Source organism: Sus scrofa, chromosome 6 (assembly GCF_000003025.6).
Source record: "Sus scrofa isolate TJ Tabasco breed Duroc chromosome 6, Sscrofa11.1, whole genome shotgun sequence".
NCBI lineage: Eukaryota > Metazoa > Chordata > Mammalia > Artiodactyla > Suidae > Sus > Sus scrofa.
The window spans coordinates 72,556,004-72,579,633 of NC_010448.4; the positions used below are offsets into that span (position 1 = coordinate 72,556,004).

At 53.9% G+C, this 23,630-nt stretch overlaps 1 protein-coding gene across 1 annotated transcript in view; it reads right to left on the reverse strand.

Annotated features, from left to right (window-relative positions):
* Nucleotides 231-23,630, reverse strand: part of DHRS3 (dehydrogenase/reductase 3) — a 43,000-nt gene continuing 19,600 nt past the window's right edge. Inside the window, exons 2-6 of the mRNA XM_021095382.1 lie at nucleotides 10,360-10,503; nucleotides 9,265-9,384; nucleotides 8,666-8,904; nucleotides 3,634-3,759; nucleotides 231-731 (exon numbers count right to left, since the gene is read on the reverse strand). Coding sequence (XP_020951041.1) covers nucleotides 647-731; nucleotides 3,634-3,759; nucleotides 8,666-8,904; nucleotides 9,265-9,384; nucleotides 10,360-10,503 — 714 coding nt within the window. The 3' untranslated portion in view covers nucleotides 231-646. The remainder of the gene's footprint in view (nucleotides 732-3,633; nucleotides 3,760-8,665; nucleotides 8,905-9,264; nucleotides 9,385-10,359; nucleotides 10,504-23,630) is intronic.

Sequence of the window (23,630 nt, forward strand, 5' to 3'; positions counted from 1 at the left end):
CTGCGACCTACACCACAGCTCAAGGCAATGCTGGATCCTTAACCCACTGAGCAAGGCCAGGGATGAACCCACAACCTCATGGTTCCTAGTTGAATTCATTTCCACTGCACCACCACGGGAACTCCAAGACCAATTCCCTCTGAAAGGGTGGGCTGCTGTGGTTGGGCCAGGTTCTCCCCACACCCACTTGCCCACTAAGGACCAGACATCAAGGATATCAACAAAGGAACTCGCAAAAGCCATCTCTCTTTATTTTGTGTTCCTGCTGTTCAACCAGTTTGCACAAGCTGAGGATGCGTGGATTTTGGAGGGGGAGGAGGAGTGCATGGGCACAGAGCCTCCTGGAAATGTGCATTAGACTCGAGAAGCAATTTAACAATAAACTCTAGAGAATCAGAAACATACAAAAGTGTCAAGGCGGCTGCTGGCTGGTTTCCTGCCTCCCCACGGGTGTCAGAGTTATGCCCATCGATCCTGTGCAAAGGTCCTGGGGCTGGCCTGGGGGTACTGCCGGATTCTTCCCCAGGACAGGAGCAGTCCTGCTCACCCAGCAGAAGTGTGCCAAGGGGCGGGTGCGTGGGCGTGCGCCTGGGTGCCCAGTCCCCGCTGGTTCCGCAGCTTTCGAGCCCGTCCCTGCGTCCTGCTTTTAGGTGCGCCCTTTGAAAGTGTTCATGCAGGTGTAGGTTCCTGAGAATCTGTGGATCTCCTCGAGGGCAGCCTGTGGGAGTATGCTGGGGAGGGGGAGGGAGAGGAGGAGATGGTCAGTGGGGGACCAGTGGCTGGGTAGCAGAGTGACAGGTCCCCTAAGCGTACCGCGTTCCCTCTCCGACACACACCAGGTCCCTCCACTACCCCCCCACACCCTCCATGGAGGGAGGGCTTTCAAGTAAATGGATAAACAGCTGTTTACAAGGTACAGGGTGGGTGATAGAAACAAGCTTTCAAAGCCACATTTTTTTTTTTTTGTCTTTGTCTTTTTCTATGTACCTGCACCATATGGAGGTTCCCAGGCTAGGGGTCTAATCAGTGCTATAGCCGCCAGCCTACACCAGAGTCACAGGAACGCTGGATCCGAGCTATGTCTGCGACCCACACCACAGCTCACGGCCATGCTGGATCCTTAACCCACTGAGTGAGGCCAGGGATCAAACCCACAACTTCATAGTTCCTAGTCGGATTCGTTAACCACTGAGCCATGACGGGAATTCCCTCAAAGCCACATTCTTAGCATTTTAGGGCCCGTTAGGTATCTCAGAGCTCAATTAACTCCAAATGCCACTTATTCAAACCCTATGCATTATGTGGGCCTGAGGAGTTAGGTACTGGGTGTCACCTCCTCCAGGGATACCTCCCGGACTCACCCCTAGGCCTTTCCTGGGCTTCTCAATGAGCCCTGGGGCTGCTGTTTGTCAGCCCCTCGAGTGCCTCTGGGGTAGATATTTCACCTCTGACCCCAGCCCTCAGCACAGGGCCCATCTTTTGAGTCAAATTGCACCCTAGGTGCAGGATAGGAAAGCCTCACTTCCAGCTGGAGCGATCTGGAAGGCTGCCTGGGGGGTGGTGGCACTAGAGTTGAGCCTGCAGATTTCTCTCAGGGGAGGTGACAGGGCCCAGCGCAGGCCATGGGGAGGAAGTAGCCTCTGTTTCCTGTGGGAAAGTGGTGCGGGTAGAAAAGAAATGTAGGCTGAGGTTCACTGCGGAGACTGCTGAGGTGTTCTAGGCAAACCAGCTTTTTTCTAGAATGTTCCCAAAGGCATCTAAGAAGCTCCCTGAGGTGGACAGTCAGCTTGGCTTTGGTGAGGATTCCAGTCCCTGGACTCCTAGGGGCTCCTGGAGGCACCCAAGGAGCATCTCAGCAACAGTCAGGATGTGCTGAGGGAGGCCGAGGAGTCGCCTGCATGCCAGGGCCTCCTGTCCCCACCAGAGGGGAACCTGGTTTCCCGGGGGATGACATCTGATAAAGGCACTCGGGTGCTTCGCTTCCCGGAAAGGCCTTTCAGGTCAGAGGGGTTCAGTCAGCTGGGGGGTGGGGGGCCCCGAGGAGCCAAGAGACCACGGGCACTCGGGGCTCCAGGCAGAGGCTTTCCTGGCAGCATGAGAGGCCCAGGGAAACTGAGCTTGGGGCCCCTGGAACAGCCCCTTCAGTGGGGGGCTAGAACGTGCAGGGGTTGCTGCCCAGAGTCTGGAACATTCTAGGGAAGTGATGCTGGGAAAATTCTGGAGGGTGGTCTCCTGTGTAAAGCCCGCCTCCCAAGGTGGCCTGCCCTGGAAACCCCCACCTGACAAGCACGGCGACCTTTCTGTGACTCCTGAGCCTTTGACATTGAGACCCCTGTCCTCCCCACCCCATTCAACTTGCCGAGGCCTGGGAGTTCGTCTCTAGAACAGTAGTTCTCAAAGTGTGGCCCAGGAACCCTTGGAGGGTACTTGAGATCTCTTCAGAGTTCTGTCTGTGAGATCAAAGTATTTTTGCTTTTTTTTTCTTGCTTTTTAGGGCCAAACGTGCTACAGCTGCCAGCCTACACCACAGCCATAGCAACGCGGGATCCAAGCTGCGTCTTCGACCTACACCACAACTCACAGCAATGCTGGGTCCGTGACCCACTGAGCAAGGCCAGGGATTGAACCCACATCCTCATGGATGCCAGTCAGATTCAGCTCCACTGTGCCACAACGGGAACTCTCAAACTATTTTATTATAATACCGAGATGGGATTTGACCTTTTTTTTTTTTTTTCCTTTGGCCTTGCCCATGATATGCAAAAGTTCCCTGGCTAGGGATCAAATCCCAGCCACAGCAGTGACAACACCAGATCCTTAACCCAGCGAGCCACCAGGAAACTCCGGTTTGACTTTTTTACCCTCATTCTCTCACAAGTATACAGTTGAGTTTTCCAGAGGCTCCACAACCTACAGCATCACAGACTAAAATCAGAAGCAGATATGAGCATCCATTTGTCTTCAATTAAGTCAGATAATAAAAAGCTTTGCAAAAAATGTTCAGCAATGTTATTCTTTTACTACATTCTTTTTTGGGAGGGAAATATACTTACTTTTCATAAAAATATCACTTATATTAACCCTGAATAGATTCATGATTGCTACTTACAAGTGAATAAATGTATAAATCCTATAAATCTTTTTCTCAGTTTTAATTTCTAATGCAATAGGTACAATTCACATACACAAAACTCTTTGGGTTCTTCAATAATTTTTTTTTTAATGGTCGCATTTGTGGCATATGCAGGGAATGATTCCGAGCCACAGCTTTGGCAACACTGGATCCTTAACCCACGGCACTGGGCTGGGGATTGAACCTGTGCTGCCACAGAGACAATGCCAGGTCCTTAACCTGCTGAGCCACAGGGGCAAATCCCAGGGTTCTTCAGTAATTTTCAAGATGGTAAAGGGGTCCTGAGCCCAACATGTTTGAGAACTACCGCTCTGTTGTAAGGACAGTCAATCCATGCCACACAGGCCGCCGCTCCTCTTTTTCACACCCACAGCAGACATGACTAATCAATCACAGGGCACTTGCTCTTGCCCAAGGCCTCTTCCCCACCCGAGTCTGTGTGGAGCAGGGGAAACGGCCAGCACAAGCCTGACCCAGTGCTTCCTCCCCCGGCCCCGTACCTTTTCAAGATAATGAGGACATGCATGGTCCACGGGAGCAGGAGGAGGGTCTGATTGAGCTGCACGGCTTCCACCGTCCTCCGGGCCACCGTCTCCGGCTTCAGGGGGGGAAAGAGGTTGGGGAACCTGCCCGCAGGAAGAGACAGTGTGGGTTTCTCCTAAGGAGCAGGTGCCCCGCTGTAAGACCCCCGTGGCGCATATGTCAGGGTCATGGCTCTGGCTGCTCCCGTGTGGGAGACCTGAGTCCCATTTGGAACACTCTCCCTGCTCCCCAGCCTCCCCCAGACATGTCAGGAGCCTCTCACCCCTCCTCCCAGGGAGTCTCCCCTCGAGGCCTCCCAGCCCACCCACCCTGGCTTCTCAGAGCACTTCAGAGGGCTCCTTAAGGCCCCACACTCCTCCCGTCACTGCCCTGCTCCCCCCGCACCCCCCCCCCCCCGCCACCCCCTGTCTTCAGCCCTCTTTCCTCTGGGCCCCACTCCCCTTCTCACTCTGCCCCAGCTGTCCTGGCCTATCCTGTCACTTAACATCGTTCCCATCTCGGGGCCTTTTGCCAGTTGTCCCATCACCTTGGCTCTCTTCTGCTGTCCACTGAGAGTGGCCTCTGCTCTTGTCCCCATGATAACGGGGACGTATCACATCTAGAATGGCCCTGCCTGTCTGCTTGTTTCCCGGGAACAGCCTGCCTCCCCCAGCAGCCCGTGAGTTCCCCAGGGGCAGAGGTCTGGTGGGTCTTGCTCCCTGGTGTGCGCCCTGGGTCCAGGACATAGCAGGTGCTCAATAAATGCTTGCTGAAGGGGTGGAGGACGTGGCGTTCCCCGGCTGTGTCCGCCCCATCCTGGAGGCTGGGGCTCTGCCGGGGACACCCTTCTCTGCCCTGCTTGCTGGTTCACAAGCTCACTCCTTGATTCATTGATTCATTCACATATTTGCAGAGCGTATCCCCCCGGGGGGGGGGTGAATGAACAAATGGCTGAATAAGCAAACACTGGGGGCTTCTCACGCCTGTTCATAGGCATCTGACCTGATGCCCAAAGGGGATGCTCCCTCAGTGCGGGGCCTGGGCTAAGTGCTCAACAGGTGTCCTTTGCTCCAATCGACAGAGAAGGAAGCTGAAGCTCTGGGGAGTAGGTGGGGGACTGGGGATTCAAACCAGGTCCAAAGGAGCCCCAGTTCAGTGCTGTCCCTGCCCTCCCCTGCCTGCTGCTTGTCCCGCCCCTCCTGGACCTCCAGGTGCTGGGCTGAGGCTGCCGGCTCCGACCTTGGTCCCACAGGGGCTGGTCAGCTGCTCTGCACCAGGAGGACTGAGGCTGAGGAGTCCCCTGGGCCTGATGTCACCCTGAGAAAAGGCGACTCCGGGACCCCTGGTGTGAGCTGGGTTGGCCTTAGAGAGTCCATGGAGCTCACCCTCCACGCTGTGCTTCCTTGGCTGTCACCATATGCTGCCAAGACACCCAGGACCTACCGTCGGCCACGGCCGGCCTTGGGGGTCTTGTGGTGAGGAACGTGTGAGGCGGTTCATGACACAGGAACCCCATAGACACCCTGGACAGTCTGGGTTTCCAGCCCCCACCTGGGCCAGTGCCGCTGCCGGGGGGTCAGGAAGACAAGATGGAGAGACCAAGGTCCCTGGGTTCAGGGCACCCTTCCTGGTAAGACCCCCACCCCGGAGAACCTAACCCAGGGGATGCCTTTTTCCTTTCTCTTGGCAGTGGGTGGGGTGTTTACACAGGGAACTGGCAGAGCCATTAACTTCCACAAGGCAGCAGAGACCCCTGGAAAGAGTGCACTCAGCCGGTGTGGCCTTGAGCAAGTAGCCTCAGTTCCCTCATCTGGGAAATGGGGATAAGGGCTCTCACAGGGTTGCAGGTGCGGGTTGAGGGGGTGGGAAAATACGGCAGGGTTTGTCGGTGTGGCTGGAGCATAGACGATCAGTAAACAGCAATTTACAAACAACAGCCCCCTCCCACATGGCCACTCTTGCCCGGAAAGCCCATCCGTTTTGTCCTAGACCTCTGCCTCCCACCCTCAGCGCTGGGAAACAGCTGAGCATGGTTGGAGAGGAAGCCAATGCCTTGCTTTGCTTTTCCTTTCTTTTCCTTATTTATTTATTTATACTTATTTTTATTTTTTTGCTTTCTAGGGACACACCCGCAGCATATGGAGGTTCCCAGGCTAGGGATCGAATTGGAGCTGCAGCTGCCGGCCTACACCACAGCCACAGCCACAGGGGATCCGAGCTGCGTCTGCGACCTACACCACAGCTCATGGCAATGCCGGATCCTTAACCCACTGAGCAAGGCCAGGGCTCGAACCCCCATCCTCATGGATACTAGTCGGATTTGTTTCCACTGCGCCACGATGGGAACTCCTCTTTTCTTTTCTTTCCTCCTTTCCTTTCCTTCTCTTTTCTTCCTTCAGGAGGAGTTGGCTAAGCAGTTGATTCACACCTAATCTGTGAAGCAGGGGTACTGTTATCAATCCCTTCTTAGAGACAAGGAAACTGCGGCACAAGAAGGCCAAGGAACATGCCCAAGGTCACACAGAACTGGGATTTGGCCCCTGCAATTTGGCCCACATGCTGAACAACTGTGGAAAAATGACTGCAGGTGGGAGGCCCATGGATTTCCTTCTTTTTTTTTTTTGTCTTTTGTCTTTTGTCTTTTCTAGGGCTGCACCTGCGGTATATGGAGGTTCCCAGGCTAGGGGTCTAATCAGAGCTGTAGCCACCGGCCTACACCGCAGCCACAGCAATGCCAGATCCGAGCTGCATCTGCGACCTACACCACACTGATGGAGAAGAAACTAGGCCAGAAGGTGAAACGGGAGCAGGGACGAGAGGTCTGTGAATGCCCCTCTCACTTCTGTGCTTAGGGTGCCCAATTAGATCCACGGGTCGCCACTGCTGTACTCCCATCCAGCATGCATTTATTGAGCACCCTCTGTATTCCCAGATGAAAAGAAAACAAACCAAGACCTCATGGGGGAGAAACCAACATGGAACACGAATCCAGCCTCCTCTAAATTCAGAATCTATATGCTTCCATGACAACCAAAGATACGTTCTGCCGGGGAGATTAATGACATATGTGCTGATGAGGATGTTTATTGTTAGTTAAAAATAATAAGAGCAACAGTTCGCTACTGAGTATCTCGAGTGCCCTGGGCTTTGCACTAGATATGTTACATGTGTTATTTCTAATCCTCCCTATAATCCTACAAGGTAAATATTATTTCCACTATGTTACAGATGAGCAAAGTAAAGCTCAGAGAGGTGACAAAACTGAGTCAAGATTTCACAATCACACGGTAGTTGAGGTGTGATTCAAAATTTGTCTTTTTAGTGCTGCACCTGCAGCATATGGAGGTTCCCAGGCTAGGGGTTGAATCAGAGCTGTAGCTGCCCGCCTAGCGGGATCCAAGCTGTGTCTGTGACCTATACCACAGGCAATGCTGGATGCTTAACCCACTGAGCAAGCCAGGGATTGAACGCAAGTCCTCATGGATACTAGTTGGGTTCATTACCGCTAAGCCACAACGGGAACTCCAAAACCTGGTGTTTTGATTCTTGATCAGCAAAACCACACTCAGCAATAATAACTAAGGTATACCGAGCAATTATCACCTGGAGAGCTCTGTTACATGCCTTCCACCAACTGTCTTATGAAATTCTCACGATGAACTTTCTACGCCATCCTCATTTTTAAAGAAGCTTAATGCACATAATTTAGGAGGCCAATTAATAATGTATGTTGCCGGGAGTTCCCATTGTGGCTCGGTGGTTAATGAATCCGACTAGGAACCATGAGATTGTAGGTTCGGTCCCTGGCCTTGCTCAGTGAGTTAAGGATCCGGCATTGCCGTGAGCTGTGGGGTAGGTTGCAGACGTGGCTCGGATCCTGTGTTGCTGTGGCTGTGTTGTAGGCTGACGGCTACACCTCCAATTGGACCCCTAGCCTGGGAACCTCCATATGCTGCAGGAAAGGCCCTAGAAAAAGGCAAAAAGACAAAAAAAAATGTATGTTGCATTGCAAAAAACAGGGAAAATAGTTTTTGGATGATTCCCCATTTTCATCTATCTGTAGCCCCATGCTCCTTTACAAGTGCACATCATTAAAGCACCCTTTACCGGGAATATACTACGTAGCACATAGGGAGCTGCATGCCTGATCCCGTTTCCTCCGATCTCGAAACTCCAAGGGTAGACTATCTCGTCATCATCCCATTCTACAGATTAGCAACCGAGGCTGGAGCTCGAACTAATTGGATCCGTGGTCACATACATCCCAGGGGCCTGGCTCCAAAGCATGAGCTATAAACCAGTGATTCCCATTCCTTGGATTTAACTCATCTGGAAGAGGCGCGGTTGGGCTTTGGTATTGCTTTAAAGTACCATAAATATATGATAGTTTATCATATATGTATAATATATAGAGAGAGAAAGCTTTAATTTGCATACAGCAAAAGGTGTACATCTTAAGTGTACAGTCTGATTAACTTTTACCAAGGAAACCCCCATCAGATCGGGAAGAGAGAACATTCCTAAAAACCTAGAAGGTTCCCTGGTGCTCCCTGTCAGGCTATGTCCTCTTCTCTCTAGGGTGGCCGTCGTTCTGATTTCTACCCCCTCAGCCCAGTTTTGCCTGTTCTAGAACTTCAGAGTGATGGAGTCATGCAGCAGGCACTCTTGTGTCTCTGGCTTCCTTCACTCAGCGTAATGCTTTCGAGATGCATCTATATTGCTCAGGTATCAATGCTTTGTTCTCTTCTTATAGCTGGCTAGTGTTCCACTGCATGCACTTAGCGTGGGTACTTTGTAAAGCCCCCTGACCTGAGAAGCGGACCCTAAACCACTAAAGCATCCCACTGCCTCGCAGATGGAGAATGAGATAGGAGACCCAAAAGCCAGAGATAAAGGGCTTCTGGGTTGTTGTAAAATGTTCTCTCTCTCTGGGTGTATAAGAGCCTTCCTCTGGTCCAATCGGCTGGAGGACTTGACTCGGGGCAGGGGAGCGGGGCCCCTCCCACTGACCTGACCCTCATGCCCTGAAACATCTCGGTGCTGGTGTGGAAAGGCAGCACGGTGGTGGCGCTGACCCCCGGACAGTCCAGCAGCCCCAGGGTCAGGCTCTCCATGAAGGCGAAGGCTGAGGCCTTGGACGTGCAGTAGTCGATGGCACCGGGGATGGCAGAAAGCGCCAGCACGGAGTTGAGACACACGATGTGGCCGTTCTGCAGCTCCAGCATCCGCGGCAAGAAGGCCTTGGTGGTCTGAGGATGGGCGGGAAGGTCAGCGTGCAGCAGCCGCAGCTTCCAGCAGCCCCTCTGCCCGCTCTCAGGGAGAACACACCATCCTGGACACATGCCCCACTCTAGCGACTGGGTTTTCCTGGGATGGGAGGGGCAGGGGCCCAGGACACTGAGCCCCACATTCCAGAAAGTCCAGATGCCTTCTGAGCCGGCCGGTCATTCCTCTTGTCCAGCCACCCTACCCTAGGACATTCCCCCCACCGTCCCAGCCTGAGCCCAAGCCCTGGTGAGCCTCACTCCATTACGGCTGCCAGGCTCCCCGGAAGTAAGGAACACATCACTGCCACGTCCAGGGCCGGCTCTGGCTCAGGACAACCTTACCCAGAACTGGCCCAGGGTGTTGATATGCTGGGACTTGAGAAGGGCATCGTCATCACTGTCCATCAGACTCTTCCCATGGACCACAGCGGCATTGTTCACCAGGATGGTGATGTCACCCACCTGTGGGTGAGAGAGGGCCATAGGGCCATTAGGGCAACCAGCCCCAGTGGTCTGCACCTGGAGGGGAGGGACCTGGCCTTGGGCAGCCACATCACCTCTCGGAGCATCAGTCTTCATTTGTAAGATGGGAGTTCCCATTGTGGCTCAGCAGAAATGAACTCGACTAGTATCCATGAGGATGCAGGTTTGATCCCTAGCCCCACCCCAGTGGGTTAAGGATCCGGTGTTGCTGTGAGCTGTAGTGTAGGTCACAGATGCGGCTCGAGTTCCCGCATTGCTGTGGCTATGGTGTAGGCCAGCAGCTATGGCTCTGATTTGACACCTAACCTGGGAACTTCCATATGCTGCGGGTGTGACCCTAAAAAGATAAAAAAAAAAAAAAAATTGAAAGATGGGGCTGATAACCATACCAGGGTTGTCCTGAGAATCAGAAATAATGTGTGGCACATAATAAACACGGCACAGAGCACATCTGTAATAAATGAGTTAATGGCTACGTAAGCACAGTTAACATTTACCACGTGCCAGGTAACCAACAGGGTGGTTTCTGCTCTCTTGGAGCTCACTGGCACACTCAGTCTGAATAGATGGTTGGAACTGGGTGGATTTTCCCAGAAGGCAATGGGACACTTGCCTCCCATGATCTAGAACAGAAACTAACAAGGTCTAAACTTCCAAAGGAGACAACAGATGACTAGTCCTGTTGTGTAATCAACTATGCCCCTAGTCCCTGCCCCCTGCAACACACACACACACACACACACGCACACGCACACGCACACGCACACATGCAAACCCAACTTGGGCCAGCTTCATAGAAGAACCCCCCCTCCCACCACACACACACAAGATGCCCAGCAAACAGCCATTCTGCCATTAGCAGAGTTCTCTCCCAGGCCATGTGAGAATGCTGTCTTTGGCTGGCATTCCCCCATGTCCAGCTGAGCTGAGGCCAGACCCTCCCAGGCCACTCACCTTCTCCCGGACAGCTTTGGCCGTCTGGTACACCTCTTCCCGGTTGCCCACGTCGCAGATGAAGTAGTGGCACTCGGTGCCCATCTGCCGAATCTCCTCCGTCGTCTCCTTCAGGCATTTCTCAGTCCGGCCCCAGAGAACAATCTGGAAGGAGAACAGAGCAGAATTGAATGGGCGGTCAGTAAGGAAACCATCGTGATTCAATGATGGCCATCAGAAACACAGTATTTCAAGGAATTCGCCCCAGGACTAGCTTCCCTGATTCCTTTCAAAGACAGAAGGCAAAGCAAAGTCACAATGTGATTGTTTTCAAAGGGATACAGCCTACTCTGAAGGGAACCAAGGGTTTCTGAGCCCATTTATGACCCATTTCATTGATGGATGTGTCCTCCAATTGCAAGACATTCTTAGGTATTCCTTCCAGGAGGACGTCTCCTGCCAGCCCAAGTCAGAATTTTTTGTGCAACGTTCCAGAACCCTCTCAGCTAGGAACAAGCTGGCCTTCTCACCAAGGCGTCTATAGGCAGGTTTACGAATGGCCTGCAAGGTTCTGGCCATGAGATGCCTGGAGGCTGAACAAAGCCTGCCCTTTCCCCCAGCGGCGGTCATAGGCAGGAGGAGGAGGGCCAGGAAGACAGGACCCCATGCTCCCAGTGGAAAGGAAACACGAACTCCCCCTGCAGCTAATAAACTCAGGACATACTTCGCCAGGAGGTGACCCTGGCCAGACCAGGAATTTTTTTTTTTTTTTTTTTTTTTTCTTATGGCTGCACCCAAGGCATATGGAAGTTCCCAGGCTAGGGGTCAAATCAGAACTACAGCTGCCGGCCTACACCACAGCCACAGCAATGCCGGATCCTTAACCCACTGAATGAGGCCAGGGATTGAACCTGCATCCTCATGGACACTAGGTCAGGTTCTTAACCCGCTGAGCCACAACAGGAGCTACAGGACAGGACTTCTTAAAGGAGTTGGACAAATTTATGAATGTCTGGCCATCCAAGGTGAGAGGCTGGTCTAATTTTCAGCCTTGACCTCTGGGAGATGACACCCCTTCCCATGACACATTGCTGGGTCCCTAACCAGGGTTGGGTAATGTGGAACCAGGAACCCAAACGGAGGCCCAGCTCTTAATCAGCACAGAGGGGGCTGGAGAGAATCAGAGACGGAAGAGATAAAAGCCTCCTTAGGGATTAATCTAATGGGTTTCTATTTTTGGTTCTTTTTCTTTTTAAAATTATCAATGAAGTTCCTCCTTTCAAAAGAAAACCTGACACAGAAACCCCAATATGTGAAACCAGTCAAAGGAATAAATTACACGTCCAACTCCCTATTTGCTTACTCTAAAAGTGACAGATGAGAGCAGAAAGGCTAAAGGCTGTGCTGGGAAGGCAAACATTTTCAAGGGAGTGGGGGATATAACTCCACTCACACCAGACCAGAATCTAACTGATTTCTCTCTTTTGCTCTGGGACTCGGTACAGAGAAAAGTCACACAGATAAGCAGTTGCTGGTGATAACAGTTTATCAGTTGTTTACCTTGAGGTCTCTGAACTTTCACATAATCACGAAGGGCACAAAATGGGTGGGACCCACAAAGGCGTTGGTGGCCCCCATGATTTGACTTTTTTTTGTATTAGTTTTTAAAACTTTCAAAATATTTCTTAAAGGAAAATAAAAGTGTTCTTTCAAGCCCTGAAACCTCTCTGGGAAAGCCCAGTTTGAAAACCCCACCTTGCCTAACTGCTTGATTTCTTTTAATTGAAGTCTTGAAATATAGGAAGGGCTTTACAAGGGAGAATTCCATCAGCCTCTCTCCATGACCACAAAAATCCGTCAAGAGCAAACGGACTGCAATTAGACAGGCTCCAAGGGACACTTTCTTGTCTGTTGCATTCGAATCAGACTTAGAATGTATTCCCCCAGGTGAGGCTGGGGCGATTCCCTTCATGGAGAAGAAGGAAAGAAAATTCCGTTTTAGGAAGGCAATTGGGGATTAGAGCCCACTGTTGCCATGTCATCATTGTCACCCAAGTTTCCGTCCATCCTCCTTTGTTGGTTTGTCTACTCCTCCTTCCCCACATCCATCCATCCCCCCACTCAATCCATTTTTTCTTCCTCTCAACTTTCCATTCATCTATCCACTCATCCATCCATCCGTCCACCCACATCTACCCACTCATCCATCCATCCATCCATCCATCTGCTCATTCATCCATCCACCCACCCACCTGCTCATCCATCCATCCATTCATCCACCCACTTATCCATCCATCCACCCATCCACCTGTTCATTCATCTATCCACCCTCCCACCCACCCACCCATCCATCCACTCATCTATCCATCCTCTCATCCTTATACCCACTCCACCCCACCCCATCATTCATCCTTCTAATTTCTGAGCATGTCACACTGAGGTGAAGTCCTTTCTCCTGCTTTGGTCCCTGCCTAACCCCATCCTGCCTCCAGCTCATGTGGGAACAGGACCCCAGGGTTTGTATGGCTCTGGCTGACACAGAGAGGTGCCTTCAGGGCTCTGAGGACTCATGGATAAGTTGAAGGAGAAGGGAAGCTTAAAGTGGGGGTGGCCACTTGTTGGATGATGTGGGCACCCAGACGCCTGGGAAACGGCAGACAGGGGCCCAGGGAGGCAAGCACTGTCTGCATGGCTGGAAGGATGCCCTGGAAGGGGAAGCAGGGGCTGGGGTGAGACAGGTGAAATGAAGGCTGTACCCCTCTGTCTTCCATGTGTGGGGAATTCACTCAGGCAGAACACTGAGGTTTGGCCATTTCCTTTCGGAGTCTGTTGAAAATGCCCCTGGCAGTCTGGATGATAGGCCTCCTCATGCGCTGTGCTCAGAGCCCCCACCCGTCCCGGGCACTGTGACAGGTCTGCTTTCTGTCCTTCTCACGCCACCCCTCTGAGCTGGGAGCTCCCTAAGGGCCTTGATTCTGCCTTCTTCATTTCATATCTCAGTGCTGTTTGTTGAGTGAATGAATGAAAGTTCAGGGCTGCAGGTGGCACAGGGTGGGAGGTGGTTAAACAGCCTCTCTGAGATGGAGATAGGCCCAGCTTCCTTGACTGAGCCACGTAGAGATCCCGAACCTTCAATATAGAGGCTATTTAGAACAAGAGTCAGCGAGACTTGAAGTTTCATCAGGGCCCCAGAACCAGCCTGGGCGGAACCATGAGGACAAGAAGCCAGGTTGGAGGCTGGGACCCTTGAGGCAGGGCAGGGGGTTAGCCTCTGACAAAAACAGGGTTTAGGCTAGTGTGTGTGTGCCTCGCTGTGTGTTCCTTCTGTGCGTACATGTAAGCTCGTGTGTGTGTGTGTGTGTGTGTGTGTGTGTGTGTGCGCGCACATGTGCAGCCTTTGCATTGCTGTGCATTTCCGCCAACCCCTGAGGGCTGCTCAGAGTCCCTGGACATATTCCCATCTTAGGACCCAGGCGCTTCTCCATGGTGACAGGATGACCAGGGCTGGGCACCTTGACGGATCCTTCAAATAACTGAGTCATTGGGGTGGGAGCCAAGGGAGAGAGCCTAGTGGAGGGAATGGAGGCCTTCTGGGTAGGTGCTGTTGGGCTGGAGCTGCTGCAGCCACTGTCCCTCTTCCTCCTCCTCCAGTCCTGTGCCCAGACCCCTCTGGGGACCCAGAGTCACTGACCAGGAAACGGGTAGGTACAGCTCAGCAGGCCTAGATGTGACCCCACACAGCTGACAGGACAGGAGTCCCACCCGGTGCCCGAACGGGGGTGAGGGCTGGGCAGACGGGAGGCAGGGATCTGAGAGGGGCGTGGGGTCAGCAGCCCTCCAGGGGAGGGGACAGATTTATGAGCCCTTGGAACCCAACCCAGAGGCCTCTTAATTGACTCCCAGGACAGGGAGCAGCTGGGGAGGGTCAGCAGCCCAGGGATTTACTCTTAAGCCGGGTTTATAAAATAAGAGCTCAGGGGGCTTGACACCTCCTGGCCTCTCCTCCCCTTGGGGGCAAAGGCCAGCTTCTGTCCCTGCGAGGAGGGAAGGGGGACCCCCCATGGTCGGGGGCCACACTGGACATGGCTGCCCTGCCCAGTCGGGGGCTCCTGGCCAAGATTGCACCCTCTTCTCCCTCGGAGCTGCGCCCAAAGCTGAAGGCTCTCATGATCCACTTTTTGCGGCTGAGGACACTGGCTCAAAGGAGCTAAATTCGCTTGTCCCAAGTTACACTCACTGGGGGGCGGGGGGCTGGAGACTTTGTCCTCCACAGATGCACCCCTGAAACCCTAGGCACCATGGGATTTTTTTTCTGAGCTTTGGGAATTCTGCTCCCAAATCCCAAATGTCCTCAGACCCATGTTTATTCCCACCCATCCTCAGCTCCTTTCCCTCCAGGTCCACAGCCTCAGGTGTCTGCTTATCAGCACACGCTGTGCCCTTGTGGGGACTTCACGGAAGACAAGACAGATACAGCCCTTGCTCAGGGAGGCAGCGAGGGAAGGAGCAAACAAGATGAAGAGTAAGTGGGGGAATGTTGCTGAAAGTGAGGCGTTTCTGAGGTGGCTATATCATGGCCATTGTATATCTAAGGAAACTGCACCTCAGAGAGGCTAAGCAACTTGTCTGAGGTCACACAGCAATCAAGGGGCAGAGCTGGGATTCATATTCCTCTCTTTATAGGATCTTGTGGGGATTAGCATGCAGATGCGGTCACCCACCTAGTGTTCAGCACGTGCTTTCTGTTATCATGTCTCATGGAGAAGAAGAGCTGAGAAAATCACAGCACAGCCCCTTCATATACCCGCTTCTGCAGCCACTAGACTGCTGAGAGTTCACGCCACGGCAATAGGTCAGAAGGAAAGGAGGCAGCATTATCCATGGAAGATAATCTCTGCTCTAAAAGTGTAAAAAGCAGGTGGATGTCACCGGGGTACATAGGAACAGGGGTGGTCTCTGGTGGGATCAGAGTGCTGCTTCGCTACACTTGTCTAAAGGACAGGTACCATCACTGATGTTCTTTTATTTTTGCATTTTTATTTTATTTTATTTTTTTGTCTTTTTGCCTTTTCTAGCGCTGTTCCTGCGGCATATGGAGGTTCCCAGGCCAGGGGTCGAATCGGAGCTGTAGCCGCCGGCCTACACCACAGCCACACCAACACGGGATCCGAGCCACGTCTGTAACCTACACCACAGCTCACGGCAATGCCAGATCCTCAACCCACTGAGCAAGGCCAGGGATCGAACTTGCAACCTCATGGTTCCTAGTCAGATTCGTTAACCACTGCGCCACGATGGGAACTCCCATCACTGATGTTCTTAAAAAAAAAAAAGAGGACAGAATAAAAGCTACCCACAGGTCATTTCCAAAACAGACCACTTCCACATGGGCGAGCCAGCACTGTGGGTCCAACTCCCACTTGCTCCCCAGGCCCCTGGCAGCGCCTCTGCACACCTCCCATCCATTGTGAGGTAACTGCTTGCAAGTCCCTCCCCAGGGCTGAGTGAATGTATGAAGGAGCTCTCTGGAGCTCCAGGCTTCCTGGTTTATATGCATTCATTACACACTGCTCTTGGCCCTGTCTCACCATTGTGAGTCTACATTCTGTTCCTGGGAGGGCAGGAATTAAATCTCTCCCATCCCGGGTTCTCTGCCACCCAAGCCAGTGCCCAGTACAGACTATTTTTCTCTGTTTCAAATGTCAAGGCTACTTGTGGACTCCTATTCATCCCGCAGAACCCCACTTGAATGCCCCCTCAATTCTGAAGCTTCCCTGGCTGTTCCTTCCATCACCTCTGCAACAAGAACACCACTATACAATGGCTAACATCTACTGAGCCCCTTTCATGGGGCAGGTACCGTGCCTGCCAAGTGTTTTCTCCTCTTATCCTCACAATCCCATGACAGGTATGATTACTTCTTCCAGTCTACAGGTGAAGCTCAGACAGGTACAATGACTTGCCCAAGATCATACCGCTTCTAAGCAGAGGCACAGTGTGACTCAGAATCCATGTTCCCAAGTGCCAATGCCAACCCTTGTTCATACTGTTAATATTGCACAGGTGTGAGTGTGCTGGGTCTGTTTGTGGACACCCCTGCCTCCCCCATGAGCTCGAGAGGACCTCCAGAGGGTCCTCTTCATCTGTAACTTCGGCATCCAGCTTGGGCCAGGTACAGAGTAAAAGCCAATGAGTGCTGTCCCATGGCACTGGCCCCAGGAGGCCTCTAGAAAAACCTGCCGACCAAAGAAGACTGACTGCCTCCACCTGCCTTGATGTTATCACCCAGAGGGGCTCACACTAATGCCTGGCCCTGGCACTCACGGCTGGACCTCAGCTGTGGCGTGTAGTCCCACCAAAGACATGAGCTGCGTGGTCTCTGGGCAGGTCCCAGGAGGAGCATCTGTTTATAATTGGCAGCCCCTGAAAGATCCAAGTCCCTGGATAGGTTGTCCCACGGGCCCCGTGCTGGGAGCAGAGCAGTGCTGAGTTGGCTTCTCAGAAGGAAAGTCCCCACCAGGGACCCCCAGCCATGGAAGGGTGGGTAGGGGTGGACAGGTCACAGCCTGGAGGACACACAGCTCTCCTCCACGCTCAGCACCTCCAGCAGGAGGATGCGAACAAAAATCCATCCCGTGGCCAGATGGGAAAAGCACGCAGCAAAACCGAGGGTGTGATGCATGTTGGCTGAAAGCAGAGCGGCCACGAGGAGCTGAGTGGACGTGCCTGAGGGTGGGCAGGTGATATGTGAAACACCAACATGCACGTGCTCAGCAGGTGTGCGAAGAGTGTAAGTTACATCCCGAGCTTTCTCCTCGTTCGCATCCCTATGTACTTCCGAAAAGAGACCTCCCTCTCTCTCTTCCTCTCTCCCCCTCCTAGAATGAGTGGCCTAAACATCGGCTCAGGGGCCAGACTGCCTGCCTGGGTTAAATTCTCTGATCTACCGCTTAACACAAACTTGGCAAAGCCATTTAACGCCTCTGTAAATTAAGGTTACAAAGCCCCTGCTTGGAAGGATGGCTGGGAGGATGAAGGAAGGACCTGATAAATGCTGGCTATTATTTTCAGTACTACTGCTACTATTATTATTAACCTAGGAACAGAACTAGATCCCCCTTTGCTCACAAGAGATCCCATTAACCTCCACTAAACTGGAGTCACGGGGGTGAGGGGTGCCTGGAAGACCTCACCGGGGGCTTCTCTGCGTCGCCTGGGGACACAGGCTTAACCAGGGCTGAACTCCAGAATCTTGGAGACCACCCTGTTCCTGTCCTTCTACGGGACTTAGAAGACCCCCCATGGTCCACACTGCTGGCCCAGGAATGAGGAGACCAGCATCAAAAGTATCCAGCCGCAGGAGCTCCCTGGTGGCCTAGCAGTTAAGAATTCGGCACTGTCACTGCTGTGGCTCGGGTCCCTGCAGGTTACATCCCTGACCCAGGAACTCTGCATGTGTGTGGCCTAGGAAAAAATGCCCAGCCGCAGAGCGGGCTGTGGGTCCCCCGCTAGAAGGACTTCTTGCGGGGGAGGTTTTTATGCTGAGATCCAGGGACCCTGGGGGTTCTAGTGAGGAGCCTCGGGGGCATCTGAGGGGTTTGGGGCTTGGTAGATGGCATCTCGGCCCATCCCACCCTCCAATTCTCCATCATCTAGAGCAGCGGCACTTACATCAGGCTTCTAGAATAGTCATTGTAGTCATTTCCACAAAGATTCTGTTGCTCAAATAAGTAAAGTTTGAATGCTACCGCTCACAGCCTCGTCCTCTCTAGGGCAGAAGCTTTTTTTCCCAGCATTGACCCTCAGCTGGACACTTCTAACTGTCACCCACTGGGAGGGCCGGCCTGTCACCCCCGCATCCCCATTAAGCCTATCAGCATTTTTTCCTTCCAAAAGAAAGATTTTTCTTTCAAAGATTTTTTTCTTTCAAATCGATGACCTCGATCAAGTACCATCTCCAGCTGTCTCCTTCGAGGACCTTCTTTCTGCCTTTTCTCCCAGATGCCCTGTGTCTAGACTCTACAAGGCCTGCCTCTCTGCACCCTGCCCTTGGAGCAGCCTCAGATTCATTACCTGTGTCCTGCTGTTGACCTGTGACCTCAGCGGGTCACCACTGGGCCTCTCTCTTAGGGTCGTAAGCTGGAGCCCGTCCTCCCCTCCCACTCCTGCACTGCTGAGCTCCCAGAGCGGCAGGCAGGGCTTCCCACGGGCCGTGCGTGGTTGGAGCACACTGGCTCGGCTCCTGCCTGCGCCTGCCGAGAATGTTCTGGCTACTGCTGGCTCAGCTGTTGGAGAGGACTGTTTTGAAGCTCCTCAAATTAGATCACCCAGCGGTGTCCTCCTCTCACAAGTCGCTGACCACAGCCTGGGGCCGGCAGGGACTTCCAGCCGCTGTCCAGCCTGGAGCCAGTCCCTCGGGAGGCACAGGGATGACAGCAGAGTATTCCAGACCTGCCCGAGCTGGTCTCGGCACCTGCCGTGGTCTCTCACCTCCGCCTCTGACAGCTCTAGGAGGGCCGTTGTACTCATTTTGTCCACGAGAAAACCGAGGCACAGACGCCTGTGCGACGCACCCAGTTACTCAGCCTGTAGGCGGTAGAGTTGGAAGCCCAACCTGTGCGGTCTGGTGCCCCCTCCTGTGCCCTCCGCCTCTGTCTTTCACTGGCAGGAACACAGTGATGTCGTAAAAGGACAGATCCATTCATTAACTGGGTGTCACTGAGCACAGGCCATGGGACAAGGACTGGACAGCGAGAGGCCCACGTCCTGGGGAAAGATGAAAAGACGCCACCCTGTCCTGGTACAGTGCCTGGCCTTGCTGAGCAAGTGTTTGCTGTATGAGTGACAGTGATGATCCTCCCCCTGCTGCTAGGATCCTGGGGGTCTTCAGAAGCAGAGGTGGAAGAACAGGTGGGGACAGGAGCTGTGCCCCTGGGCTCCGGCTGGCCTGATGCCCAGGCTGGTGGTGGTTGCGGGTCTGTGCCAGGAGCATCCTCGGTTCAGTCGTCTCCTCCATTTCTGCTACCACAGGCCTCTCTGCTTTGACCTGGGCCCCGACCGCTGCCTCAGTCTATTTTCAACACAGCAGACAGAGAGATTCTTCTAGAAAGTAAGGCAGGCCTGTCACTCTGCTCACAACTCCCAGGGGCTCCCAATTTCACCCAAAGTGAAATCTACATTGCTGACTTCGACCACAGGCCTCTCCTGCTGTGAGGTTCTCCCCTTGGCTCTTCCCCCCAGGGCTGACCTATCACCCCAATGGTCTCTTACTTTGCATAACCACTCAGCCCACTTCTACCTCAGGACCTTTGCACCAGCTCTTCTCTGTCCTCTTGCCACGGGCAGCCCTCTCCCCAGCCCCTCTCTTTTTATAGGTTCTGCTCAAGTGTCTTTTTTTTTTTTTTTTTTTTTTTTTGTCTTTTTGCTATTTCTTGGGCCACTCCCACGGCATATGGAGATTCCCAGGCTAGGGGTCTAATCGGAGCTGTAGCCACCGGCCTACACCAGAGCTACAGCAACGCGGGATCCGAGCCGCGTCTGCAACCTACACCACAGCTCACGGCAACGCCGGATCGTTAACCCACTGAGCAAGGGCAGGGACCGAACCCACAACCTCATGGTCCCTAGTCGGATTCGTTAACCACTGCGCCACGAAGGGAACTCCTCAAGTGTCTCTTTATCTGCAAAGGCTTCAGGTAAAATCCTCCTGGCTCCCACAGACAATTGCTCCCCAACACCACCCCTGTGTTTTAAGATCATTTAAAAAAAAAAAATATATATATATATATATTTTTTGCTTTTTAGGGCCACACCCACAGCAAATGGAGGTTCCCGGGCTAGGGGGCTAATCGGAAGCACAGCTGCCAGCCTGTCCCACAGCCACAGCAATGCAGGATCTGAGTCCCATCTGTGACCTACACCGCAGCTCATGGGTACGCCGGATCCTTTACCCACTGAGAGAGGCCAGAGATTGAATGCTCAACCCCATAGTGCCTCATCGGATTGGTTTTCGCTGCGCCATGACGGGAACTCCCTAAAATTGTTGAAATGAATAGCCTTTAGGGTAGTTTGAAATTCATAGCAAAACTGAGCAGAAGGTACAGAGTTTCCATTTAACTCCTGCCCCCCACACCTGCACAGCCTCCCCACTCTCAACACCCCCACTGGATTGGTACATCTGTGTCACTGATGAGCCGACCTTGGCATGTCATTACCACCCCAAGTCCCTAGTTTACATTGAGTTTCACTCTTGCTATTGTACCTTCGATGGGTTTTAACGGTGTAGGATGACCTGCAGCCATCCTTGTAGTATCAGAGAGACTCGATCCACTGCCCTAAAATCCTCCTGCATTCCCCTCCCTCCCCCATTCCCTCATCGTTTCAATTTTCACAGTTTGGTCTTTTCCAGAACGGCAGATTGTTGGGATCCTGCAGTCGGTCTGATGGGCTTCTTTCCCGTAGTGACATGCATTTGAGGTTCCTTCCTGTCTTTTCGTGGCTTGAAAGTTCCTTTCTTTTCAGCACCGAATAATATCCCATTGTCTGAACGTTCCACAGTTTATTTATTCATTCACCTACTGAAGGACTTCTTGGTTGCAAGTTTTGGCGATCATGAAGAAAGCTGCTATAAACATCCGTGTGCGTCCTTGCTTTTGTAACTTCCCAGATATCTGCTTTTTCAGTCACTGAGACACACGTCTCTGTCGGTGATGAATGCCTCATGAGCCCGAGGACAGAGGGCACCCTCCCTCCACCCACAAAAAAAAAAAAAAAAAAAAAAGCAACCCTAATAGGGTCACCTGCCAAGAACCACAGCTCGGAAACCAAGTGTGACAACTCAGCTCAAAGTCCTATCTCAGTCCTGAGCGCGATTCTGGTGAACCTTTTTGGTTTTGAGACCACTGGGAAAACCCTCCAGGGAAAACATTTCCAAGGCTGACGCTCTGGGAAAGCAGAATAACTTCTCACATCCAGCCAGAAGCCCAAGGGCTGTGCCTCCCCTGTCTGCCCTCAGACCACACTTGGCACAATGTGGGGGTGGGGAAACTGGGGCCAGAGTCACTGTGCGAAGCCTGTGACCACTGCCCCAGTTCCTCCATCTGGATCTTCTGCTGGAGAACGCCAGGGGACCTCGAGGTGGGGGTGCTGAAGAGGGGAGAGGAGAGCCAGAATTTGCAGACCACCCTCCATCCAGCCCCGTGCATGTCTTCAGTATTACCATCCCGAGAAATGGGATCACAAGTCCAGGGGCTGCCTAAGGCTCAAACAGGCTGAGTAGCCCGGGCAGGCTGGACAGCCAGAAAAGTTTCAGAACAATACTTAAACCTGGACACCAAAGCCAAGCTCTACTCCCTGTCCTGCCTCATTCCCTCGTTTGTTCTCACTCATTCATTCAGGCAGTATTGACTGGGTGCTGACTGTAGACTGGGCCCTGCCGGAGGCCCCGGGAAACAGGAGAAAAGAAATTCACCCCACTCTCCTGGAGTCTGCTTTCATGTGTGTATAGGAAAGAAGGGACACAAGAGACAATAAACAATTGACCATACACTATATGAAGGTGGCTGAAAGTGCCTGGAAGGAACGGGAAGCTTTGCAGGGAAGCGGGATGGAGTAATCATGGGGTGAAAGCAGCATTTGGATGGGAATGGGCATTTGGGGACAGGGAAAGCCTCTCTGATAAGCTAACACTTGGGCAGAGACTTAGGGGACGTGAGGGAGGGAGCCATGCAGACATGTGGGGAAGGAGCATTCTGGGCAGGGGAATGGCCAGTGCAAAGGTGGGGGGCGGGGGGGGGGGACTGCAAGGAGGCCGAGTGGAAGAGCTGAGTGGGAGACGTGAGGTTGGGGGCTGCAGCCCTGGGTGCGGGTGGGGTTTGAATTCTTCCCCCAGTGAGATGGGAAGTCCTTTGGAGGGTTGTGGGCAGAGAAAGGACAACTCTACTTGGCTTTTGGAACGAGGCCTGGCTGCTGCACTGTGGGTATGGCATGTTGGGGGTGCGGGGGGGCCGGGGCAGTGGACCAGGGCTGGTTAGGAGCAGCTGCTGTACCCGCAGGTGACCCCTATGAGAGATGGAGGGGAGCGGGGCTGGAGCGCTTGGCAGAAGTGATGGAGGAGGAATTCCGCACAGCTGCAGGTTTGGGGGGCCCGGAGGGGCGCCAAGAGGACCCTAAAGGGTTTGGCCTGAGAAAATGCAAGAACAGGATGGCCAGGAACCCAGGCGCGGAGCCTCCCTCCCCTGGGAAGGCGGGCTGTGGCAAGTCCCAGGTATGGGGAAAGCGAGAGATCCTGACTTCTATCCGCAGGTCCCTTCAGCTTCCAGAACACTCGGCTTAAGCAGAGGGAGGGGCGGGGCCCGGAAAGAGTTCCAGGTGGCAAGGGCCGGCTGGGCAGGAAGAGGGTGCCTGGATGCGGGCCGAGCAGGCCAGCTACCCACCTAGCGCGCCGGGGTAAACACACCAGTTTCCAATAACAAAGTGGCGGGCCAACCCCGCCCGCTCGGGGCCGGGAGGCGGGTCCGCGCTCACATGATGGGGTGAGGGGGTGGCAGGAGGAGCCGCCGCCGGGGAAACCTCAACGGATCTGGCAGGAGGCTCCAGGAAGTCCTTCTGAAAGTGGGCCCAGGGACGGGCGGAGGGTGGGGGCCCGCGGGGGTCCCGGGAGGGGGTGGGGCGGGGCCGGGCTGGAGTCCTGGGTGGGGATTGGGCTGGGCTCCCATTTGGCGGATGGGGAAGGGCTGGAAGGGGGGGGGGCGGGGGGAGGTCGATGGGGAGGGGGGGGCGGGGCTGTGTCCCGGAGGTGCCGGGTCGAGAGGGCTGTCGCGTGGAGGTTCCGGGCTCAGGTCGGGGGTCGTGGGGTGAAGACGAGTGACGGATTGGGGGGTGGGGTCGGGGACTCGGCAGGGGCAGGGGGCAGTGGAGAAATGGGGTCCGGGCGTGGATGGGAAGGGGGTGGGCTGGGGGCGGGACGCGGATGGGGCGGGGGCCAGGTTGGGGTCCGGCGCCGGTGGCGGGGTGCGGAAAGGGTCCCCTCCCGCGGCAGGGACCGCCCGCGCTTCCTCCCTGCAGCGGCCGGGCGGTAAACAAACGCCGTGATGTCACCCGCGCCGCTGACCTGCGGCTGAACCCGGAGCTGTAAATGAGATGCAAGGTGCCAGCAGCCTCCAGGCCGCGCGGCCTGCGAGCCACACACGCTCCTCCGCGCCGGCCCGAGGTTACCCCAGCTGCGCACACGGACAGGATGCTGCAAACGCCACAAGACATTGCAACACGCAGCCAGTCTGCTGGCCGCAGCG